Here is a 27,302-nt window from a genome sequence, read left to right as displayed (position 1 = left end):
CAACCGCAAGATAGAACTTTAGAGATCTTTTAATCCAGTCCTTTACTCCTTGCCTTCCTTCTGCCCCTTCCCATCATCCTTTGCTTCCCAGAGCCCATTTGGGTTGTTAAGTGGAAAAAAGATTTTCCCCCACTCAGGGTGCCCTTCCTATTTGGCTCCCCCTTTCCCTTTGCCCAATGCCCAGTGCCCAATCAGACATCACTAGGATGAGAAAAGACATCAATTCTATTCCTTTAGTAAGATAGAGAACCAACAGGCCTTATCATCTACCCTTTTTCTACCTGGACATTGCCATATGATTTACTAGTGTTACCTAGGAAGCCCTAGGCTTTGCCATCTACCTTTCTAGTATTCCTTTAGGGCTTTCACACCTTTCTATCTGCCACCATATGAGCTTTTTTTGTTTATGTATTATCTCCTGAAATTCAAGGGTGAGCCTCCTGAGCACAGAAACTATTTTACTTTTTCTATCTGTGCTTGAATTCACAGCACTTGGCAAATAGTAAACATTTAATAAACCCTTATTCATTCCTTTTTTATCATCTGGGTAAATTGAAGCTATGAAAAGTTAAGTGACTTACTCAGCATCATAAGATTAATAATATAATTGCCATCTATATAGCACAAAGTTACAATGTATTTTCCAAACTTCATCTCATTTGAGCCTCACATAAACCCTGTGAAGTAGGTTTTGCTGGCATTTCTCCCTTGATTATATGGAGAAAAAAGCTGAGGCTGAGGGATTAAGCAATTTGCCCAAGCCTTTTTAAGTCCAATTATAATTCACACTATCTTCCACGAGCAAGCCATGAGGAAGACAAAGAGCTGGAATTTGTATCCTAGCTTTCTGGCTCCAAATGTTTCTTTATATTGTATCACAATGTGACATGTCAGGAAATGTATTGTCTTTCAACTTTGTATTACTGCAATCTGACACAGAACCCTGCACATTGGAAGGGGTTTGTGAGATTAGTTGGAACATTTTTGCCCTTATGAGTACCAGAAAGGTAATTCACTCAGTATATTCCCTACAGGATCACAAACTTCTGAAATTCTACAATCTGATATTCATTTCTTAAGATATTTGGTTCCAGGCAAATGCACATATACCTGGAAGGGGTGTCATATCTTAAGTGATATATCATCTATTTAAACCGGAGTATATGGGTGTATTTCAGATGCTTTCTCTGAAGCATATTTTTCTGGGGGAGGAAGTAGAAGGAGTATAAGGAATCTAAAGGCCAGATTGGGAGAGGAGTGAGAAAAGAGTTCCAGCAAAGGGTAGTTTGCCTATACCCTACCCTTTATAGTAGAAATGATAATGATAATAACAATACTATTATTATTGCATTATATTATTACATATAATCCATAATCACATATCCTACAATATAATTTGTATATCATATATAAGCATATATTATATGACATCAGTTATTATATAATATGATATGTAAATATTATATAGTGCATTATATGTAATACAATTATATTATATATTTTTATAAAAATTATTATAGCATCTTAAGGTTTGCAAAGGGTTTTACAAATATTAATTCTCTTTATCCTCATTCTGGGAGGTAAGTGTATAATCCCCATTTTAGAGGTGAAGAAACTGAGGCAGACAGGTCAAAGGATCTTGTCCAAGGTCACATATCTATTAAATATCTGAGAAACCTTGAGTCTTCTTGATTTCAGGTTGAGTCTCTATATCTATTCCACCTAGCTGTCTGAACAACTAGAGAAAATTTACATAGGTGAACATAATACTTTTTAATATTTCTGAATGGTATGTTCTAATTATTAAGAAGCAGCATGGTGTAGAGGTTAACTTGAAGCTATTCTTAACTTAGAGTCAGTGAACTTTTTAAAAGTGTTTTTTAAAAATTTAAAAATGTTTAAAAAGCAACTATTTCAACATGCATAATTGCTTTACTTTGCTACTCAATTTGTTTTATTGCGTGCATTTGAAGACATTATTCTGAGAGGTTTCAAAAGGCCAATGATAGAACAGAAGTTAAGAGTAAAGAGTACTGACCTTGAACTCTAGATGACCTGGAATGAGTCCAGACTAGGCTACTTATTAATTGCATAACCTCAGAAAAATTACTTCCTCTCTCTGAGACTTAGTTTTTTTTATTCTCTGTTATATATGGGAGCACTATCTATCTCATGGGACCTTGAAAGAGAAGTACTACAGAAATATGAGGAACCACTGTTATCCTGTGATGTTCAACAATTTATTAGATTCTGTCACAGATGGTGAATTTATCTAATCTGCAGGTATCACAAAATCATGAAAAGTAAACTATCTCTAAAGGAATGGATACTACAATAAGAGATCAGAAAGATCACAAGAGGTTAGACCTATGGGGTAAATTTAAGGGAATGTAAAAATGTAGAGTTATGCATTTGGATTCAAGATCTTCTCAAATATAAGACAGAGAAGGTATGTCCAGACATTGATTTGTATGAGAAAAAGGGTTCTTTTCTAAATGCCACATTTTTGTAAAATGTAATAAATTGAAGCCCTTCAAAAGGAAGCAGCCTGGCATGGTGAGGGCATATAAAAACTAACTGAAGGAAATGAGGAGGTTTGGAATGGAGGAAAGAAAAGGGAAAGATATTGTGGTTATTAAAGGTTTTTAGCCTTTTTTTCTGTCCTGGCTTTCTTTGTCACTACTTGGAAACCTTTATGCCCCTTCTCAAAATAACATTTTAAAATATATAAAGTAAAATGTGTAGAATTATAAAGGAAAAGAATTTTATTTAAATGCAATCATTAAAATAGAAGGAAAAAAATGACCAATGCTCAGATCTCCTGTTAAGAACATTTACTCTGCAGGAAAAGAGTAGGAACAAGAAGTAGTCATAGTAGAAATGTAGATTTCAGCCTGAGTTAAGAAAAACTTCCTAACAATTTGTATTTCCCCTAAATGCAATGGGGTACTTTCATGAGAAAGGGCTTTCCATTATTTAGAATTTTCAAATAAAGCCAGGATGACATTTTGTTGGGTAGGTAAGTAAAGGAAATTCTTATACAGTTTTGTGTTCAGTTAGTTGCATGGCTGCTGAGAAACCATATAACTCTGGGATTCTGGGTGGTGATATGCAAATCATATGGATGTGTTCAAAGAGTTTCAATTTTTCATCTACTAGCATAGCACTAGTTCTGTTTTGTTCTTAAGGAAATTTCATAATGCTCTGGAGGAGGATATCATACCTTAAAACCTATCACTTGTATAAACTTCAGTGTAAGTAGGTAGCCATGTGATACAATGGATAAATCAGCTGAGTCTCAAGCCAGGAAGAACTGAGTTCAAATCCAGACCATAACATTTATTAGTCATATGGGAAAGTCACTTAATCTCAGTTTCCTCAACTATAAAGTAGGGATAAAAATAGCATCTACTTCACAAGGTAAATATGAGGAATGAATGAGATAATATTTGTAAAAGTCCCTGGCATATAATAGGCACTTAATAAATGTTCCCACTTCCCCAGATGTCTTCATCAGACCCTTTCTTTGAAGTAGGCTTTGATATTAAAGAAAAAGAGAAGAGTTAATGACTGGCTTCTAGGTTAGGGAGAAAGAGAGAGAAAGATATATCAACAGACAAAATGGACTTTCTTTAAAATTTTGCCTGAAGTCAGTCTTTCTATGCTAGCAAGGGAGAAATAGATGAGTAACTGGGTCTGATCCAAGATGGGGGGGAAGGAATTCCCATTCCCCCTTATAAAATTCCTAGGTTGAATATTCTAGTTACTAAGGGTCAGCATAGGCTTTCCACCAGGGAAAATAGTAACAGATTCATCTATCCTTGGATTATAATTTCTCATCTGTGAAGTTTGTGAACCATCAGTTAGGCTGGAATATTATGTGCTCTATACTCGAACAGAGGGAGGCAGAAATTGCTTTTACAATGCCATGAAGACTGGGTTGTTTTTTTTTTGTTTGTTTTGTTTTTAAAGAAGCTGTTCCTTCTCTGAAGACATGGTCTTGGTCAATAGGTGATTGGTTCTGCCAATATAGAAAAGGCTGGTCATTTCTTGGTTAGCAGCTGAAGGTTTAAATCACATTGGCTTGGACTGCTGAGACTAGTGTTTTGTAACTGATAGAATCTGCTGCTTCGTCTCCTCTTAGTTGCTGATCTGAGCAACCTTCAGTCTTCAAGACAGGAAATGTTGGTCATAAGATAAAATTAATAGGTAGAGCCCCAATTCTGGGGAAGGTGAGTGAGCCAAACTTTGACATACCTGCACACTTCCTTTAAGGAGTTCAGAAGAAGTCTAAAACACTCTGATTTCATAGCCTCAAAAAAAGTCTGTCAGGACTCATGGAGGGCCTGTTACCTATTGGGGGAGGGGCAGCTAGGAGGTGCCATTTTTCATGGAGCCTAGAGTCAGGAAGACTCATCTTCAAGAGTTCAAATGTGGCCTTAGACACTTATTAGCTGTGTGACCCTGAGCAAGTCACTTAATCCTGTATGCCTCAGTTTCTTCATCTGTAAAATGAGCTGAAGAAGGAAATGGCAAAACATTCCAGTATCTTTGACAAGAAAACCCCAATGGGGTCATAAAGAATCAGACATGACTGAACAACTGAACAAGTCCTGACTCTTACTCAACAAAGGAATCCCTGCTACCATGTCTCCCACTAGTGATCATTCAGCCTATGTTTAAAATATTCTAAAGATGAAGAACCCAGTTTCACTAGTCAGTCTCAGTGGACAGCTCCGATTGACAGGAAGTTCTTTTATTTGTCAAATGAAAACTTTCCAACTGCCTCCATCCCTCTTTCCCAGCTTTCACTCACTGGTTCTTGTTCTTTCTGAAATCAGTTTTTTTTTTTTTAAATAATAACTTTTTATTTTCAAAATACATGTAAAGATAGTTTTCAACATTCATCTTTACAAAACCTTGTGTTTCAAATTTTTGTCCTCCCTTTCCCTCCCTCCCTTCCTTAGATACTGAATATAATCTTTTTTATTTTAATTTTTATTTAATTTTTGTGAGTATAATCTAATATAGGTTTTAACATGTGTAATGGAATCAGTCTCTACCAATTTCCCTCCATTGTTATTTCAGGTAACACTGACTTCTCCATGTTAGTTTAGAATAATAGTTTGAATCCCATTTCTGCTATTTACTAATAGTGTGACCCTGAATTAAGATTCAACCTTTTTGGGTCTCAATTTCCTATTTATAAAGTGAGGAGTGGGCTTAGATTAGATGCCTTCCAAGTTTGTTTCCATCCCTATGGTTCTGTGATCCATGTCAAATTATGTAAAACCTTACCTTTCAAAGTTAATCATTTCTTTCATGGTTTTTCCTTACTCTAGGAAAAGCCAGTTGTGTTTAGGGCTTGTTTATATATATATTGACTTTTCATTGTTCTTTGGATTTGAAGGTGACTTTATTATCATTGAGAGTAGGTATGATTTACAGATCTGCATTCTTTCCCTTTTCCCTAATCTTGCATTAAAATCTGTGTTCTGTGTATGCATTCCTTTCATTCTTCTACAGAGATCATTATGACTACTTCTAATTGACTTAGAACTTACTATTAGTCACTCAATCAGCAAGCACTTACTAGGTTCTTCCCAAGTGAACACCACTGGACCTATCTATACTAAACCCTCTGGAAAGTTTAAAAAAAAAAAAGCAACACCCTCATCTTGGTCCTATTGTACAGTCTTTTTGAGAAGATATTAAGTAATAATTAATTAACCAAAAGTGTTAAATACACATAGATAGTAAACAAGTAATTATAAAGAAGCATTTGTTTTTTTTGAGATAGAATATATTGGTTTAGTTTCTACTATTACAGAATTGTTGCTAATTCCAAAAGGGATCAGATTGAAGTTTATGGACATTTGAAAAAAGGGCTAAAAAAATAATCAATAGTATTAATAATTATTGTTGTAAAAATGATTTATATTTATATAGTACTTTCATGTTTGTAAAGTGTTTTACGTGCATAATATCATTCAAGTTTCCCAGCTACTCCACAGGTAGTCATTCTCATTTTATAGATGAGCAAACAGAGGCTCACCTCAGGTCGAGGGAGGTAATTTGGTACAAAGGAAATAATACTGGCACTGGAGTCAGAGGATCTTCATTCAAATATCATCCCTACTACTTGCTACCTGAGTTATCTTGCGCAATGAGAACTGTTGTTTTGTCAAGATGAAATTAGTCTCTCTCTGTAACTTCTCATTACTTTGCCCTTTGGGAGTATCTAGGCAAAACAAACATAACCCCTTGTTTCACATGATAGCCTTTAAATACTAGAGAAGACTGAGTGATCTTCTTGTCTCTAGGCTAAACACAGTCCCTTCAGCTAATCCTAATAGATCAAATTTGTTACTAATTTTGCCTTCTTTCTAATTAGTTCTAATTAGTGAGGTTTCACTACAGCATAAATTGTGCATAAGTTCTGAGCACATGAGACCTAAGGAAAGGATTAGGTCTGCTTTCACATAATCAGAAGTCCAGTATTACATTTTGGTCTTTTTAAAAATCTCTCAAAACTATTCCAGCCCATCTTAATTCTTTCCTTCTCTAAATTTTTATAATTAAAAGTATAAATAGCTAAAAGAATCTTATAATCTATCACTGGGTTTCCCAGATTTTTTACTTTTAGGATCCATTTACATTCTTAAAAACTATTAAGATCCAAAAGAGCTTTTGTTTAGGTAAGTTATATCTACTGCCACTTATATCAGAAATGTAAACATCTCAGTATTGTTGTGAAAATACTTCTGACTTCACAGTGCCAATGAAAAGATCTTAGGGATACTCAGGGGTCAGGGGGTCTCATTTTGGAAGTCACTATTCTATATTATATAGTTATATAGTTTTAGAATATTAAAAGGATCTTAGGAATTTTTCTTTCCCTGCCATTTTCCCCCTTTTCTTCCCTTTCCTCTCTCCCTTTTTAGTCTCTTTCCCCTACCTCCCTTTCCCTTCTTCTCCTCTTCTTTCCTTTTCTTTATCTTACCTTTCCTTTTTGGGCTCAAGAGTCCTAATCCACTTTCATTGTGGTCTGAGGGCAGTGTGGTACGGGTAGAAGAACATTACAACTTCCTGTCTTATCCTTAGTTGACACATACTTGTACGATTCTAATCCATGATTCTGCTCATCATTCTTCTTCTTTTAAAAGTACTTTACTTTTCAGGTTCTGACAAAGGTCTCATTTCCAAAATATATAGAGAACTGACCCTGATTTATAGGAAACCAAACCATTCTCCAATTGATAAATGGTCAAGAGATATGAACAGACAATTCTCAGATGATGAAATTGAAACTATTTCCACTCATATGAAAGAGTGTTCCAAATCACTACTGATCAGAGAAATGCAAATTAAGACAACTCTGAGATACCACTATACACCTGTCAGATTGGCTAAGATGACAGGAACAAATAATGATGAATGTTGGAGGGGATGTGGGAAAACTGGGACACTGATACATTGTTGGTGGAGTTGTGAAAGAATCCAGCCATTCTGGAGAGCAATTTGGAACTATGCCCAAAAAGTTATCAAACTGTGCATACCCTTTGACCCAGCATTGCTGTTATTGGGCTTATATCCCAAAGAAATACTAAAGAGTGGAAAGGGACCTGCATGTGCCAAAATGTTTGTGGCAGCTATTTTTGTTGTAGCTAGAAACTGGAAGATGAATGGATGTCCATCAATTGGAGAATGGTTGGGTAAATTGTGGTATATGAAGGTTATGGAATATTATTGCTCTGTAAGAAATGACCAGCAGGAGGAATACAGAGAGGCATGGAGAGACTTAAATCAACTGCTGTTGAGTGAAATGAGCAGAACCAGAAGACCACTGTACACTTCAACAACAATACTATATGAGGATGTATTCTGATGGAAGTGGAAATCTTCAACATAAAGAAGATCCAACTCACTCCCAGTTGACAATGATGGACAGAAATAACTACACCCAGAGAAGGAACACTGGGAAGTGAATGTAAATTGTTAGCACTACTGTCTATCTACCCAGGTTACTTATACCTTCAGAAGCTAATAATTAATGTGCAACAAGAAAATGGTATTTACACACATATATTGTGTCTAGGTTATATTGTAACACATGTAAAATGTATGGGATTACCTGCCATGGGGGGGAGGGAGTGGAGGGAGGGAGGGGATAATTTGGAAAAATGAATAAAAAAAAATAAAAGTACTTTACTTTTCCAAATATATGCAAAGATAGTTTTCAACATTCATCTTGCAAAATTTTGTGTTCCAGATTTTTTTCCCCTCTCTCCCTCCTCCCCCCTCCCCTAGACAGTAAACAATCCAATATAGGTGAAACATGCGCAATTATTCTAAACATATTTCCATATCTGTCATACTATGCAAAAAATAAGATCAAAAAGGAAAACAAAAACATGAGAAAGGAAAAAGAACAATTAAGCAAACAAAACAATAAAAATAATAAAGGTGAAAATATTATGCTTTGATTCACATTCAGTGAATAGTTCATGTTCACTCTGGATGCAGATGGCTTTTTCCATCACAAGTCTAGTGTAATTGCCTTCAATCACCTCATTGTTGAAAAGTTTGCTCATCATTCTTGAAAATTCCCTTATTCTAGTGAAGAATCATGGGATAATGGAGCTAGAAATTATCTTGGAGGTCATGATAGCTAGCATTTATATAGCACTTTAAAATTTGTCAAATGCTTTACAAATATCTCACTTTATTCTCATAATATCCCTGAGGTGTAGATGCTGTTATTATCTCCATTTTATACCTGAGGTAACTAAGTAAATGCAAGTTAAGTGACTTGCCCAGGATCACACAGTGTCTAAGGAAGGATTGAACTCAGGTTTTCGTGATGACTCCAGGCTTTATTTTGTGTCACCAAGCTGTTTCTTTTCCAATCTCTTTATTTTATAGATGAAAAAACTGATCTCCACAGAGATGAAGTATGTTCAATCAATGTCAAATAGTAAGCAGAAGAATTAGAATATGAACCCCAATCCCTCTGATTACAAATCCATCATTCTTTCCACTACATTTACTGTCTAGGAATAGAATTAATATCTCCTGACTCTCATTCCAGTGATCATATCAAATTCTCTCCCAATAGCCTGAAGCCAATCAACATTTCTTTACCAGGCTCTCAGCCAGGATTTGAGAAATAACTACTTAGATGTGGCTATGGCTATGATGGTAATCAGAAAAAAAGACTCAGCAAAATTATTTGCAGCTCACCCTGGTCCATCTGCAATTAGTAGAGCCTTAATGATTGGGCACTAATCCATAATAGTGCAACACAGGAGACCAGCCTCATTAATTTTCATAGGATCATAAAGCTAAAGTTGAAAGGAACCTCAGAGACCATCTGGGCCACCCCTCTCTTTTTATAATGAAGAAACTGACAAACCAGATTTATCCAAAGCTAGATATCTAGTAAACAACAACAGGGAGACTTTAAAGTTACAGGGATAATATTCTCTTTTTACTATAGCACATAAGCACAGACCATACTTGCTTTGAATGGAAATTATTGCATTAATCCAGGGAATCAATTTGTATTTCTTATATCAATCACAAAGTAGAAGGAAACCAATCTCTATCTCTCTCTCTCTCTCTCTCTCTCTCTCTCTCTCTCTCTCTCTCTCTCTCTCTCCCAAGTCCAATGCCAAAGCCACTGTGCTTACCTCATCTAAAAGGAGTTTTTCTGCTTTGTCTCGACTGATGCTTTTGTTGTACCACCTGAAAATAGTTTTAAAAAGAACTCGTCATCGGAATTATGGAAAATTTAATTACATAATTATAAAAAAAAAGAATCAGGACCAAAAATAATGTTTTTAATCCTTCTTTCATCATTTTACCCAAATGCAATAGATAAAATATATGATATCTTCACGTATAATATAATATTTAATTTTTCTTGTATTAATTTTCATTTAAAAACACAATGGGTGATTATATGTGGGATGATTTCTGGGGCTGCTGAAAACATTGCCAATTAAATGGCTATAAAATAGCCATAATCATATTTTTTTACAGATTCAGGCTGGATTTACCACAGACTCAAATACTGATAAAAATATTTGTGTCTCTATGTTATATTTTAAGAGCAACAACCAAAAGGAAAAACAGATGAATTTGGTATGGAAACAGGGTGGAATTCTAGTTATGAAAACATAGGTGGGAGAGGCTCAGGAATAGTGGATAGAAACCTAGACTTAGAGTCAGGAAGTCTGAGATAATTTCCATTTTTAACACATACTGGCTCTGAGATTTTGGTCTTCATGTTCCCAGGGAATTCTTTAAGATGATATAGTGAACAAGAGTTGATTTGCTTTGGTAGAAAAAGCTTATATTCACTTGAGTTCCCTACACTGATGAAATTATATGTTATGGACCAAAAATGAAACACACACACACACACACACACACACACACACACACATGCACACACATGCACACCTGATTCAATAACTTTAAAGTTGGTTTTTTTGAGTAAGATATGATAGCAAGGAAGGAGGGAATGAGAGGATTGCCATTTAACATGGAACATTTCATGGTCAATAGGAGCATTAATATAAGCAGAAATTCTATTTACAATGAACTTATACAGTAGAGTTTGCATGGAACTACAGCTGTCAATCAGGTAAAAAGATCACTAGTTAGGCTAAACAACAACAGCAAAAATCCCTAAATTTATCAAGTCAATGTGACAATCTGAATGTAGCTTTCAACAAAGCATAATGGAACTGATAGATTCAGTGAAAGTTGAAATCTCAATATTTGGAGCATCTTACTGCTCACCAAGTCCCTAAGGCCATCATGATGTTTACTCCTATGTTTATTATGTAGGAACAGACCCTGTCAACATAAGGTCAAGCATGAGGATGAAAAGACATTGATGTTTCTATGTCTTGAACTGTTTGTCTTTGTACAGACGTAACACTTCAATGATTGATGGAACTTCTCACTTTTCATTGATATTGTTTGATCATGGACAAAGAGGAAAATTAAGACCTACAGAATTTAGAGTTGGAAAGACTCCCTTGACCTTATCAAATTTCTTGGAGGTATTTGGTGGCAAATAGAATACTATTATTTTACTCAAATGGGCCAAATGTTTGCTCCTCTTGTACTCCACATGTCCTTGCAGCTGTTGGCCCTCTCAGTCATGTCAGTAAACTATGTTTCTCTCTCTCTCTCTCTCTCTCTCTCTCTCTCTCTCTCTCTCTCTCTCTCTCTCTCTCTCTGTCTCTGTCTCTCTGAATCTGTCTGTCTGTCTGTCTCTGTCACACACACACACACACACACACACACACACACACACACACACACACACACACACACTGCCAATCAGTATAATAATGGGTCCAAGGATAAGAGACTCTTCAGGAAATGATACACATATTTTTTCATTACGGTTTCTCTGCTCATGCTATCACAATTTCAGCAACAAATAACATCCATATCTGGGTTGTCAAGAATAACAATGATTTAATAGCAGTTTTCATTAATCTGTATTCTACTGACATCTCCAGCTCTTTCAGAAGACAAGTACTTTGTACCCTGCAACTCTATATTGTGAAACATTTATTTGGGGATGGAGGCTGGGGGAGGTGGTCATTGTTTCCCCTGAATTAATATCCACATATAGTCTTCTAAAGAATGGCTAGGAAAGAATATTTTTTGCTGTTTCTTTTGTAATCTAGACATACTAGATAGAAATTATTTTTTCACTTTGAAAACATTGCATGGGAACTTCCTGGAATCTGAGCTGTGTCAAGGATATATTTTTATGGAACTTTTTTCCTGTAATTTTCTTCTTGTCTTTTCAAGGACAACCAGTAATTCTGGCCATCTAACGTCCTTTTCCCTTCCCACAAAGCATAACAGAATCCATTCATTTAAACAGGACCATCCCTTGAATATGAGGAATCAGGGTGATGAGACTTGGAAGAACCCATATTTCTACAGATTGAATTGAGAATGACTTGAGACATGGGGTGGAGCAGAAATAATTTGTACAGTCAGTATATGATGTCCCTCTTAGACCTCACATTTTGTTCTGCCCAGTCCCCCCCCCCCCCCTCCACTATAGCAAAATGTTGGTCCTGCCTTCCACACAAACCCCTCAGACTCCTCTATTGTGACTGCTTTTCTCCTTCAAAGATGTCTGCTAATTTTAAGCTAATTTCACTTAAATATACACTTCATTAGGTAGAAGACTCTTATAGGTATAACCTTGCCTCCCTCTCCTCTCCTCCTCCCAACAAGCACGTAGGAAGGTAACCAGTACATATCAGATTACAAAGTCACAAGAATCAAATAATATCATCTTACTCATATGTTTCCAGGTTATTTGGAGATTTCTCTACCAGGTAACTGCTTGGCACGTAACCTTCATGCCTGTTAAAACATGAGTCATGGTTAGAAAATTACCAAAATGCCTGTTCCTAATTAATTTTAAAATCACAGAGCTGGAAAATACAATAGAGATGATCTACCATCAAGGAAGCTGTTATCTAGAAAGCAGGATTGATTTGCCTAAGGCCACATTGCCTGTCCAGGGTATTGTCACTTAATATTGGGATATTGGAAGGGGGGGAGGTGTGACATATATACAGATTAACCTTACCCAAAAGGTAGAGGGGAACTTGTGAGAGGGGCGCATTTGTGCGCCTTCCTTCTTGAAACTTTATCTCTGAGCTTGGATTACCCTTACTTATAACAGATCAGATAACTGGTATGGTCTCCTCTATAAGTAGGGCTGTGATTTGGGGAACTTTAGAAAAGCCCTCTTGTTCCTAAATATTCTCTTATTTTCTGACTGATGCCTAAAGTTCCATGCTTATAGCACCATCACAGATTCACATCAGATTGGGAGAGACCTCAGAAATCATTAAAATTACCTGAACAGTACTGAATCAAAAGAAATTTTAAAATTCATGGACTTTATGAAGGAAAAGTGAGTTTTCCGCACACATTATGCACACAGACAGACAGATAGATTTATAGATGTGGACCATGTACATATTAATATTGAATATGAGAGGTCTTTGCATCATAATCAGAAATGGCAACAACAGGATCAAATTGAAGTTAAAGGAAAGTAGATTGCCACCGCTAATACCTAAACAAGAATAAATTAGAATTTGACATTTTATTTAAAGAGCCTTCTTCCTGCTCACTATGAAATTTCCTCTATTGGAAAAGAAAGTTTAATTAGCTTCCTTTTTCCTTGTGGAAATTTTTTTGTGATAATTATTTTTTCCACATCAGTGCCAAAAGTTTGCATTCAGGAAATTAAATTAAAACATTTAAAAAAAAGTGACTTTCCAACCACAGTTCACAGAAAATATCAGTCAATAATTGTGAGCCCGAATTCAAAGCTCTCTCTAATCTCGACAGTGAGAAATTAATAAAGCTTATCCTGAATCAGAAAAACTCTGCTGGGTAGAGGTAGAATCAGCTGACTGTGTGTATTAAATGGAGAATAATCACTTGAAGAATCTACCAGAAATAGCCTGGTTCTCCAAAGGCTTCCATGGAGAAGGAAACCAGGTAGGGGGAAGGGAAAAGCATTTATTAAACAAACTAAGTCAAGCATTGTGCTATGTACTTTACAAATATTTTCTCATTTTCTCCTCTCAGTAACTTTGAGATGTAAGGGCTATTATTATCTCCATTTTATAAAAGAGGACAGAGGTTAACTTTATCAGGGTCACACAGCTAGTAAATTTCTGAGGCTGAATTTGAATTCAAGTCTTCCTGACCAGGCTCAACTTTCTATTCCCTGCAAAATATAGCTATCATTTGTATCCTTTTTTATTGAATGATAAAGTCAGAAGGAATTTTCTAGTCTAACCCTTTATTTTGCCATAAGGACACTGAGACGCAAAGAGGGGAAGCCATTGTTTCACAGCTAGTGGCAGAATCCAGCTTGCCTGACCTCTGGGCCAATGTTTTATAAAACACTTTTCCTCTTATACTAAATATCCAATTATTTAGCAACATGGATGACTGAATTTATATAATTTATAATGATGTGTGATATTATTAGTCAGTCAGTAAAAAAGCATTTTTTAAGTGCTTTGCACAAGGCACTGTGCAATCACTGCCCTCAGAAACTCACATTCTAATTGGGAAAATGTGTGTGTGTGTAAAGGCCTAGAACTGAGCAATGCACTTGGATAATGAAGCATGTGAGACTAATTGCCAATTGGACAGTTCCCTATTAACATGTTTGAAGGTTGACCCTCCCCAGCTGTTATGTGCTGACTTGATTGGTGGGACAAAGAGGGGGGAGTGACGTGTGTGGGAGGAGTAGGAGGAGTAGGAGTAGGAGGAGGAAGAGGAATTGAGACGCTGATGCTGAGTCAGTCTCTCCTGGCGTTTGAGGGAGGAAGGTGTGTGTGAGGTTGCTAGGCCTAAGCCCCTGACCTTGACCGTAAAAGATCAAGAATAAAGACATTTAGTGACACTTTCTGCCCCATTTATTCAAATTGTTAAAGGAAAGATATGTTTTTTATTGTTTATTTTTGCCTAAATAACCTAAATAATAGCTCTAATTTCTCTTTATGTGGGTAGGCTCAACCTTGCTCTCAGTCTTTCTCCTTTAAATTATGGGCCATTTATCCCATTAGCCTCAGGTTGTTGGAGTTTAGACCCGAAGAAAATGTTACTAACCCAGAATTCCTTGATAAGTTAACTACAAAATGAAACTTTAATTTTGGGTCTTTGTGGTCTGTTGCTTAGTCACCAAATCACATAAGTTCTCACACCTAGGTTTTGATCTAAGCACTGTTTTTATCTTTTATAAGATTGAGTTGAATACTTGATGTAAGGAACAGACCCATGACTCACTACTCCCTGGAAATAGTATGTTAAGTATATTGTAAAATTATAGGAAATTAAGAAATGGTGTGCCTAAGGTCATGTAGGTTACTACCTGAGATTAGAACCCAGGTTTTTTATTCCAAATCTGATCCTTTTTTCTACTGGAAGTTTCATTCCCCTATCTCGATTACCCTCCCCCAAAGGAAAACACATCTTGAATTCTTTTTTTTTTTTTTTTTTTTTTAATCTACATATTTTGAACGTATGTGGCAAGAAAATGTCAGATCTCTATATAGAAGGCTTTTGGGAGATCAGATAGTTTCATCTTTCTGTTGAGACTTGACTCTTCAGGAACTAGCTTTGTTTTCTTTTCATTTTGTTCAAAAACTGAGAATAACCTTATTGGAAGGAAACAAGCATTTATTAAGTACCTGTTATAAAATACACATGATACTAAGTGAATTATAAATATAATTTCATTTGATCCTCACCACAACCTTGCAAAATAGCTGCTATTTTTACTCTCATTTTGCAACTGAGGAAAATGAGGTAGGCAGAGGTTAAGTAATTTGTGCAGGGTTTATATAGCTAGTAAGTAAGGCTAGATTTGAACTATAAAAGTACAAAATGCATCTCCTGGTTTTAAAAATCTTTTGGTCTAGTTAGAGAGACAAATACACACATAATTACATTGTAGAAGTTTACATTCTACCAAAGGTGATAATATATACGTAAGGGAATGTTTATTTATTAAGTGCCTACAATGTGCCAGACATTATGCTAAAATATTTTATTGCTGAAACTCTGTCTTCCCAGAAATCAGCCGGAGTCAGGATCACTAAAGGTCTTTATTCTTGATCTTTTATGGTCAAGATCAGGGGTTAGGCCTAGCAACCTCACACACACCTTCCTCCCTCAAACGCCAGGAGAGACTGACTCAGCGTCAGAGTCTCAATTCCTCTTCCTCCTCCTATTCCTCCCACATACGTCACTTCCCCCTCTTTGTCCCACCAATCAAATCAGCACAGAACAGCTGGGGAGGGTCAACCTTCAAACAAGTTAATAGGGAACTGTCCAATTGGCAATTAGTCTCACGTGCTTCATTAACTAAGTGCTTTGCTCAGTTCTAGCCCTTTACATTTTACAAATATTATTTCATTTGATCCTGACAATATTGGGAGATTGGTTCTATCATCCCTATTTTACAGTTGAGGCAGGCAGAGATTAAGTGACTTTTGCAAGGTCACACCTAGTAAGTGCTTGAGGGTCACATCTGAACTTAAGTCCTTCTGACTCTAGACTTAGCACTCTATCCACTGCATCATGTAGCTGCATCTTTTAGAATGTGTAGAGCCAGAGCTATGGCTCAGTCATGGGAAGGCTAAATTTCCAAAGACTTTGGCACAGCTATTCATATCCTTAAAGCATTTCACAAGAAAGAAGGAATTAAAAATTAGCGTTTCAGTAAATATCTAGGTGGGGAAATGTGAGTGCAGAATGTTACATAACCTGTCAAACATGGAGCTGTGTTGGTTTTGCTTAACCATTTTTCTTTCTTAGAAGGGGAAGGGGGTGGAAGTGATTTATGTAAGGACATTAATTTTTTAAAGAATAGGTTGTATAAAAAGGGTAAGGAAGAAGAAAAAAAGGAAAAGAAAGGGAGAAGATAAGAAAGAGAAAGGGAAAGTAAAAGGGGAGGGAAGGAAGGGGGATAAAGAAAAGAGAGGAAAAGGGTGAAAAAAAGGGAGAGAGAATAAAAGAAAGCCCTGGACCTAAACCAGAACACTTGGGTTAGAATTCTGTCTCTGACACTTAAAACTCTGTGACCACGAGTAGGATGATTAATCTCATTTGATTATTTACTTTTACTACCAACTCATCAGGCTTGTTGTGAAGAAAATATCTGGCTGACCTTACAATTCAGGTTCTTTAAATATTGAATCAGTCAATAGACATTGTGTGCCCATAATGTGACAGGCATTGTGCTAAGTGCTGGGTATATAAAGAAAGGCAAAGGACATTCCCTGTCCTCAAGAAGGGGAAACAACAAGCAAACAAAAATGTATAAACAATCTTTAAACAAGATAAACAGGGAAATAATTAATAGAGGAAAGGCTCTAGAATTAAGAGGGCTGGGAAAGCTTCCTATAGAAGATAGGGTTTTAGTTGGAACCTAAATGAATCAGGGAAGCCAGGAATCAGAGATGGAGGGAGAACATTCCAAGAATAAATGGACAGCCAGAGAAAATGCTAGAAGGGGAGAGATGGATTGGACTGCTAGTGGAGTCTCATGCTAGCAGGAGGCCCGTGTCATTGGATTAAGCAGGAAGGGAAGAAAAAAGGGAAAGGAATAAATATATTTTTTAATGCGAATAGTGCCTTCTAGACACTGCAGTGTTTTACAAATATTATCTCATTTGATCTTCACTGACTGAGACTTAACTACAAATATCTCATTTGATCCTTATAACAACCATGGAAGGTAGATGCTATTACCATACCTATCTTATAGTTGAAGAAATTGAGGTAAAGAGAGAGGTTAAGGGACTTATTAGGATCATATTGCTAGTAAGTATCTGAGACCAAATTTGAATTTAGATTTTAATGACCTCAGGGCAATGTTCCATCTATTGTATTACCAGATGTCTGATGGGATTTATTCCTTGGGGCAAGGAGCAGATTATTCTATCTTCTAAGGTCCCTTCCAACTCTAGTATTCCATAGTTCCTCGAAAGGATGGAAAGCAAAAATATGACAGTAGAAAATTGTGATCCCTTATAACATGAAACCCCAATCTCTGTCTGCATTAATGATTCCATTCTTTCCTGTCTCACTCCAAAAGATTGCCCCATCTGTTATTTCTCCTCTGTCACTTCTCCTCAATTTTTCCCTGCCTATTGGCATCTTCTTTATTACCAATAAATATGCTCATGTCTTCCCCATCCTCAAAAAAACTGTCGCTTGATCTTTTCATCCCTGCTTACAATCATCCTATATCCATGATGTCCTTTGTAGCTAAACTCTTTATTCTCCTCTCACACTCTTTTTAATCCCTTAAATCTGGCTTCTGATTTTATCATTCCACTGAAACAGTTCTCTCCAAAGCTCACCAATGATCTCAAATGGCAAATCCAAAGGTTTCTTCTCAATCCTCATGACTTTGATATCATTGATTGTCCTCTTTTCCTTAATACATTTTCCATCAAGATTTTTGGGACAGACTTATAGGGAGTGTCTGGCAAAATCATTTGGTTGGGCCCTGCCAAGGCAACTGCAGGTGATGATGAGCTGAAAATTATGAACAACAACCTTCCACTGCTTGTTTTTTAAGTGACACAATTGGAGTTAAGTGACTTGCCCAGGGAAGTGTTAAGTGTCTGAGATCACATTTGAACTCAGGTCCTCCTGACTTTAGGGTTGGTGCTCTGAGCCACCTAACTGCCCCCATTGCTTGATTGTTAAAGTTGATAATTTTGTGTGGTTTGCAAGTGATGTTATAAATATCTAAATTGCCCTTAGTAGAAAAGCCCTGGCTTAGACGATCAATACCATCAATCATTATGTAGGAGAATTATGATTTGGATTGCATACATAACATATGAATTTTTTTATACTTTGCATCGGCAGGCAGCTAGGTAGGGCAGTGAATAGAGCACAAGCCCTAGGCTCAGGAGGACCTGAATTCAAATACAGCCTCAGATACTTGCTACATACTAGCTATGTGACCTTGGGCAAGTCACAAATGCAGAATTTTCATCAAGATTAGAGATCAATGAAATGAAAAGGCAAGTTGATTGTCATTCCTAAAACTTAGAAATAAATAAGAATTTACCATTTTGTACAAATAGTCAATTTTTTGGTATCAAATTTCCTTTAATGGTGGAACTCCCTGAGTCTGAACCAAAGAATACTGGTAATGCCTCAAGTATTTCAGCCGAATGCCAAAAATAGCTAAACCAGCTGGTATCAGGCTGGCTTCATTAACAATTTAAGCACGCAGCAGTTGTTCATAAAAACTAACAACTAGTGGACTCTTAAATAGTTAATGAACACAGTCTGGCAATGATTATTATTCCCATTAGACAGATGAGGAAGCTGAGGCTCCAAAACTTTAAGTGATTTGCTTGTGGCAACATAGCTAGTGTGAGTTTTGACCCCAGCTCTTTTGGCACCAACCCCCTCGTTCTTGCCAGTATCTCAAATTGCTTTCATAAATCAGATATGGAACATCTCCCTAAGTAGAATTTGAAGGAAGGTTAATGAAGCAAAGAATGAACGCTTAATGAAGAGTCAGGAGATCTGGTTTTGAGTTCTTCTGTACTAATAACATTCCTCTGTACCTAGCTCTGGCCCCAGCTTTTTTATCTAAAAAATAAGACAAATTTTCAAATGCATATATATTATTTGGCCTTGGTATAAGTCAGTCAATTAGGGGCTAAAATCTGAGTTAGACACATCCCCAAATTTATACCATTTTCAAGTTTCAGTTGTTTATCTATATTTGAGAGAAGGATTTACATGAGATTTTCCAGTATTTTAATGTCAAAATTTTAATAACTGCTGGATAACCAGTGTGCCTTCTTATGCTTGCAATGACAAAAGGAACCTCACTCTCCTACCCTCATTTTCTTTAATATCCTCTGTGGCAAATTCTGTTTGCATAGAGCAGGCAGGAATATGGATGGCTCATGATTGGAATCACTGGAAATGGCTAGGGTGAGAAAGGGAGATGGCCAGTCTCAGGAATTCTGCTCTCTCCTCATACTGGACACTTTCAGAACCAGTAGACTTGCAGGTATATAGAAATCTCCCAGGATCTCCATATGTAAGACATATTAACATATATATAGGCTGATCCTCAGACCTCAGATGGCCACCATTTATTTGGCCTGTTTTCTAAGCCTTCCCAGTTTGTATGCTCAAAGGCTTATCAAATTGTGCATATCCTTTGAACCAGTAGTGTTTGAACCAGCAGATACTGGGTCTGTATCCCAAAGATTATAAAAATGGGAAAAGAACCCACAAGTGCAAAAATATCTGTAGCAACTTTTTTTTTTTGGTGGTAGTAAGGAACTGGAAACTGAGTATATGCCCACTAGTTGTAGAATGGCTGGATAAGTTACAGTATATGAATGTAATGGAATATTATTGTTCTATAATAAATAATGAGGAGACTGTTTTCAGAAAAGCCTGGAAAGATTTACATGGATTGATGTTAAGTGAAACAAGCAGGACCAAGAGAACATTGTACACAATAATGAGAACATTATATGTGATGGATAACTGTGATGGAGTGGGCTTTTCTCAACAATGCAGTAATTCAAAGCAGTTCCAATAGATTTGGGATGGAAAATGCCATTTCCATTCAGAGAGACAACTATGGAGGCTGAATATGCATGCAGGCATATTATTTTCGCTTTTTGTTTGTTTTTCTTTTTTTGGATTTTTTTCCCTTTTGGCCTGATTTTTTCTTGCACCCCATGACAAATATGAAAATATGTTTAAAAGAATTATACATATTTAGCTTACATCAGATTACTTGCTGGCTTGGGGAGAGGGTGATAGGAGAAGAAAGGAGAAAAAGTTAGAACACACAGTCTTACAAAAATGAATGTTGAAAGCTATCTTTACATGTACTTAGAAAATAAAATACTATTGAAAATCTAAAAAAAAAAAAAAAAAAAAAACCTTTCCCAGGTTGGCAAGACCTCTCAGAATTTCTACTCAATCAGATTAGTTTTCAAGAACTGTCATCTTCATGCCACAAAGTCTCAGAAGAGAACATTCACAGAAGCACATGTTTAGTGGCTACGTTAAGAAGAAGACAAAAAACTACACAGCATAGTATTGCTTTTTCTTTCTGCCAAAATAAATGACTCTTTGGGTGGTATATCTTCAACCATGCCCAAATATTCAATAAGACTGTTATGAGTTTCAAAGTCCCTAAACTATGGGTGTCAATGGAAAAACTCAGGAAACTTTCAGCCTAGTCAGAGGCCAACTCAGTGCTTATAATGGGCCTTTCCCATTTCTAAGAAAGAAACAGACCTCTTCTCTTCTTTCAGAGCTATAATTAGCAATATTTGTTCTATATAGAAGTAAAAGTAGAGGAAGCTCTTCTCTGATTGGGTTTAGGGGAAAGAAGTAGGATAGAATATTGAAAGGTTTTTAGGTTGCTAAAGGGCTGCTGGATAGGCAGGTCTGGGCTGGGATGAAACATATCCTAGTATAACCAAGGCAATATATAAGGTTTCATGACTACTGATGCAGAGGATGAAATTTTGTCAGTGCCCTTTAAATTTTCTGAATAAGTCTCCATGGTCTATCCTATTTATGATTCTGTTTTCCTTCTTTTTCTGTCCTTTCTCCTATCCGCAGTACTTTCCACTGCTCCTTTTATCTCTTAATCCAAAATAGTGATCAAAATTAAAAGGATTAGAGGAAGTACTATTCTGAGTCCTGGGAATCAGATTGAAAAGATACTTTACCCGTTCTTATCTTGCACTCTCCACCAATGGATTTCTGAATTGTCAAGGAGGTAATATTCTTCATTGCTTTGTAAGGTGAGTTCCTGGGGATCATTTGTGTTGTAGTCATACAAGGCAATGACTAGGGCTTCTTCAGGTTCTCTCAATGACCGCTGTCACGAGGGAAGAATAAAATAAAGATAGAATTAAGAGGTTCAGATTTTGAATGTGGTTATCCAGTCCCTGAACTGAAATTTAGATCCATTTTCTGACAACGTGAGAGTAGCAAACTTTGTACAGCTCATTTGGACGTCAGCTAAGACCATTTGCAAATACTCTGGTTGGTTTAACATCATAGTCAGAACTAAGGGGCATTTTAAAGATAATTGGCTTTTTACTTTCTTCTTGAAGAAGTGGGACACTGGCTGCAATACCAGTATGGAGTTTCCTCTGAGATCATAGAACCTCAGTATTCATCATGCCTAACACCTAAAATGGAAACAAACCATACTTAGGTTTTGTGGATCCCCATTTAATACCCATGGTTTCTTTCTGGGGTCTGTAGTGGGATCAAGAGGGGATTTCCAGAATTCTCTATCTTGATCAAAGAAAAAAAAATGAGGTGCATGTTCATAGCAGGTTTTATTTTTCTGGCTTTTTCAATGGGTGAAGAAGAGGGAGAGACAAAGAATTTAGAGCTGAAAATTTAATAAAATTAAATTTTAAAAAAGAGATGAGGGGATTAGAATCTACTGAAAAATTTAGAATTTAAAAGAAAAGATAAAGAATTTATGAAAGGATCATTCCAGCTACAAGAAGGGGGAAAAAAAAATGGAGAGAGGAGCTAAGACAAAACCCCTCTTTTTCTCTATGCCTTTCCACAAGCTTCCCCCTTTCCCACTGTAAAATTAACCCAACCCTCTCTCCATCAGTTGAAATTTTTACAATCTTTGTGGTTAATTCAGTAACCATCTCCTCAATGAAGCCATCGCTAACTGTACACAGACTAAGATGTATGCTTCAAATTCCTTTCAGTATTTTGTTAGAACTTTTTTTCTTTCCCCCTTTATCTTAAGGTTGGTTTTTTGTTTTTGTTTTTGTTTTTGTTTTTTTTTTGGTAGGGAGGTGTAAACATGCCTTCTCCCCTTCATCAGATTGAAATATCCTTGAGAGCAAAAGATCTATCCCTTATACAGACTCTGGCATTGAATAAGTAATTAATTATTTGTGAATCAAAATGAATTAAATTTTAAAGCCTTTCCTTCTTTCTTATTTAAAACTCTTGACAACAATATCTTTAGTTACTAGTAGTGAAAACATGAAGCTGAAAATGACTAACAATGAAAACTAAAGGAGGTGGTATGATATTTTCTTAAGCATCAGGTTAAGGAAGAACTTGGAACCTGTATTCCTTTTCACAGTGAATCTGAATGCAAAGAATCCAGGAAGAAGAGTGGGTGGGAACTGAGTCAATAATATGGGTTTTTAGCAAGAAGTGAAAGTGGGGAATGAGGAGCTAGTTTAGGAATAGAAGAAATCCTCTGATGACATGAAGAGGGTTAATAGTAGCAGGAGGCTCAGAGATTACCATATACTTAAGAGCCCAATAAGTGGAGCTTGCCACCCTTCTCACTGTAAATTGTGCTAACTGTGAAGCCCAGGCAGTTTATATGCTAATAGTTGAGTCTATATTGGATTATAAACCAAGTCACATTCATTCTCTCTGAAGCATCATACTCTTTATAAAGGCTTATATTCAATTCTCGATCTCTCAGTGTATTGTTGATCTCTTTGTTATTATCCATTGCCTTTGCTGTTTTTTTTTTTTTTTTTTTTTTTCTTTAGTGAGGTTATTTTAAAAGAAAAGAAAAAGAGAAAGAGCACAAGATCGGAGTAAAAAGACCTGGGTTTCTAACCGTGTGATCTTGTGCAAATTACTATTATTTGGGCCTTCAGTTCTTCAATTGTAAAATAAGGGAATTAGTCTAGATGGTCTCAAAAGTCCCTTGAGGCTCTCTAACATTCCATCTAAAATGCCAGTCTATCTTAAGGTCTCTTGTAACCCTAATGTTCTATGCTCCAAGGTCCTTTCCAACTATCCTTTCCCTATCATTGAATTTTATCAGATTACTTCCAGCTCTCTCTCACAGACTGTATTCTAAGTTTCCGGCTAGCTCTGACATTCTTCATATATTCTAATGCCTCATTTTACAACTGAAAAAAAATTAAACTATGAAACTATGCATACAGCAATGCTATTGTTGTCTATATCTCAAAGAAATCAGAGAAAGAAGAAAAAGACCCATGTATATAGAAACATTTAGAGTGCCTTTTATGGTGGCTGAGGATAGGAAATTGAGGGAATACCCATCAATTAGAAAATGGCTGAACAAATTGTGGTCCATGAATATAATGAAATATTAATATCCTGCAAGAAATGGTGAAGGAGATGGTTTCAGAGAAACCTAGGAAGGCTTGTAAAAATGTTCTCAGATCCCCTTCCAGATGTGACATTCTCTGCTCCAAGTTCTAAGACATCATAGTCCAGTAGAAAGAGTGTATGGGTGTTGAAGTCTAAGAATCTAAGTTTAAATCTCAATTTGTCAATTACTAATAGTGTGAACCTGAATGAGTTAATCTATCTAGATCCCAGTTCCCTGTAAAATGAGTGGGACTAGATCTTCAAAGATTTTTCTGCTCCAAATCAATGGTTCTATGATTCTAAGGCTCCTTCAGGCAAAAGCATTTCATAGTCTTTGACCTACATCCCTTCTTTTCTGAAACTTTTTTAAACTAAATTTTATCTTTTTCAATTATTGAGCTTTTATTTTTCCTTCTCCCTTCTATGTATAACCCAGTGAGAAAGAAGAAAGAAAAACAAAACCTTAGTAACAAATAAAGTCAGGTAAAATAAATTCCTGCACTGGCATTCCTATTTTAAGATTCTTCTCAACTCAAACATTTTGTTCTAAGATCCTCCCACTTATAATATTCTAAGTTCTAAGGCCATTTTCAATTCTACCTTTTTCTCTGTTTGCTTCTCCTTCTTGTGAATCAATCCCCTACTCTGGAATAACTTTTGTAGGAGACAGGTTAGGGTCAAAGAAAGAAAAACAAAACTCAAAATCAATTAGCTGTGTTTGTCATTGGGGGTAGAAGTAAAGAAATTTAGGGGAGAATGAGGTCGAAACAACCTACAAAAATGAAGTAAAGGGATTTGAGAGGATCTTCCTTTTCCCCTCCCTATTATTGCTGTTTTTTTATTAGAGAATATTGGGAACTAACTGAATGTACTGCAACATTTATTTGCATGAAGCTAAATTGCTGACAAATCGAAAGGCAAAATCATGTTCATAGCTACATTGTATTCCAACACCGTGTTTCCTAATCATATTTTGCAGACCTTATTCTTCAATACTGTAATTTCTCCCACCTGACAAGGTTTATTTAACTCAAAAGGAGTGTGTGTGTGTGTGTGTGTGTGTGTGTGTGTGTGTGTGTGTGTGTTTAAAAACACATCACAAATGCTAGTCCCAGTGTTTAGCCAGAGGTAGGACAGAGAAGAGAAAGATGTGCAAAGACTCACAAATTCTAAGGCTCAAAGTTGAAGAGATGATGAAAATTATTAAGAAAAGGGAAGGATAAGGGAAGGGAAAAGAAGGGAAGGAAAGGAAAGGAAAGGGAAAGGAAGAAAGAGAAAAGAAGGGAAAGGAAGAGGAGGGGAAGGTTGGAGACAGAAAAAAGGGAAAAGAGAAAAAAGGAAGGGATGAAGAAAGGGAAAGGAAAGGAATTTAAAGGGAAGGAAGGAAAGGGGAAGTGAGAGAAAGGGGAAAAAAGAGAGAAAGAGAACGGACGTAGGGAGAATTGTCAGAAGTGGATGATACTTTAGAAATTATCTAATCCTCTCATTTAGCTATGATTCCAAATTCCAGGAGTCAGACTGTGAGAAGCTGCATCAATTCTGTTCTAAAAAATAGTTTTTAATAGAAATGTCTGAAAATATAACAAGCAGACACAAGTTAGTAACATTTAAAAAAAACAGAGGGAAACTGAGTCTCAGAGGGCGAACGAAGTGTCTTGCCAAAGTAGTAAATGGAAGATTAAGGATTCAAACACAGGTATTCTGATTCTAAATCCATTGCCTTATTCCACTGTACCAAACTAAGGGGGAGGGAGTGGGGTGAATTTCTGCAATGCATTGCCAAGAAGGTTGTGAAACTTTATATGTGGCATTTAGAGAAAAGAGTAGAAAGATTTTTTTTTCCAGAATAACTGGTATAGTTCTTGCCAAGAAGATGGGCTTATTCTCTCAATGTGGTGATTCAGGGTTTGTTCACCTGGGGACATGCCAATTTTATAATGTCACTCTTCTGCTTAGAGAGAAATGGGCAGAGAACTCCTCTGCCTCAGGAAACATAAGGAGGCAGAATCAACTTGAGTTGAAACAATAGAGGAAGAATTCTCCATGTGGTATTAGAGAAACTATTTGGAATTATAAATATTTTCACTGCCCTCAGTAAGGAAAAGTCTACAAGGCTATATCAAGAAAAATAGTTTTGGTATATGCTTATATCATCTTATATATCAAAATATCAAAAATTACATCAAAATCATTTAAAAGCTTATTACATGCCAAGCACTGTGCTAAATTCTGAGGATATGAAGAAAGACAAAAATAAGTTCTCAAGAAGCTCATTACCTAATGTGGCAGACAACATGTAAATAACTAGGCACACATAAAATATATGCATAGTGGGTGGAAGGTAATTTCAGTGGGGAAAGAGGGACAGCTGGGGGATGGGGGAAGAGACCTGGGAAAAGGCTTTAGAAGATGAGATTTCAGCTGATTCTAAGAGAGAGACAGAGAAAATAAACACAGAAGTGAGGAATGAAAGCATTGTAGGTATGGGCATGGCAGACTGCTAGTCCAAAGGCACACACAAGAGGAGTGTTGGATTTAAGAAACAGCAAGTAAACCAGTTAGCTGGAGTTCAAGAAGGGGAGTAAAGTATTAAAAAGACTATAAAGGTAGGAAGGGATCAGGTTGTAAAGAACTTTTAAATACCCTACAGAAGACTTTGTATTTGATCCTGGAGGTAATGGGGAGCTACTAGAGTTTATTGAATAGGTGCATGGCCTAGTCCGACCTGCACTTTAAGAAAATTACTTTCAATTGAGTGGAACATAGATTAGAATTAAATGGCTATTTCAATAATCCAAGCAAGAGGGAATGAGGATCTAAACTTGAGTGGTTGCTGTTTGAATGAAGAGAAGGGTACATATACGTGATACTATGAGAGTATAAATGACAAGATTTGATAACAGGTTGGATATTGTGAGAGTGAAATGTTGAGGATATCTCTGAAGTTTAATCTTGGATGACCGAGAAAATCGAGGTACCTTCAACTGAAATAAGATAGCTGGGAAGAGAGGAAGACTTGGGAGAAAGATAGTGAATTATTTTGAGGACATACTCAGTTTGAAATATCTATAAGATATCACCTTTCAGAGTTAAATTATAAGGAACTGGTTACTTTTGGTATTTTGCTTTTTCATTGTTGGCCATTTGTATCTGTGTGGGTTTTCTCTTTCCAACTCATCTGTAAGGTCCTTAAGACCATGTGTTTTACCTGTATATTGGACTCTCTCCCCAATCAAGTGACTGGCAAGGGTCAACAAGGGATGAACTTGAAAAGAGAGTGGAAGAGAGATGTTATATCAGAATTAGTAGCAACAAATGAAAGATTTGATGAGTTATATGAATATAAAGGAATATTATTTGCTCAGAGAGTATACTGTGATCAATAAATGCTTATTGAACATATGCTGTACAATGAGGTCAATTTTATTTTAATTTGATGATCATAACAACTCATGCTTATAAAGCCATGTGTAATAACAGTTTTTTAAATTAATTATTTTACTTGATCCTTACTGTGAAGTAATCACCATTTTATACATTAGGAAATTAAGACAGAGAGAGGTAAAGGGGCC

At 36.3% G+C, this 27,302-nt stretch overlaps 1 protein-coding gene across 1 annotated transcript in view; it reads right to left on the bottom strand.

Moving 5' to 3' along the window:
• The window catches only part of ITK (IL2 inducible T cell kinase), a 91,352-nt gene that overhangs the window by 21,787 nt on the left and 42,263 nt on the right, over positions 1-27,302 (bottom strand). Inside the window, exons 6-8 of the mRNA XM_074291920.1 lie at positions 21,330-21,481; positions 12,346-12,411; positions 9,693-9,747 (exon numbers count right to left, since the gene is read on the bottom strand). Coding sequence (XP_074148021.1) covers positions 9,693-9,747; positions 12,346-12,411; positions 21,330-21,481 — 273 coding nt within the window. The remainder of the gene's footprint in view (positions 1-9,692; positions 9,748-12,345; positions 12,412-21,329; positions 21,482-27,302) is intronic.

This window comes from Sminthopsis crassicaudata, chromosome 2 (assembly GCF_048593235.1).
Source record: "Sminthopsis crassicaudata isolate SCR6 chromosome 2, ASM4859323v1, whole genome shotgun sequence".
NCBI classification, from domain to species: domain Eukaryota; kingdom Metazoa; phylum Chordata; class Mammalia; order Dasyuromorphia; family Dasyuridae; genus Sminthopsis; species Sminthopsis crassicaudata.
Note: the sequence above shows the minus strand (reverse complement) of the source record. Positions and strands in the feature narration are given on the sequence as shown.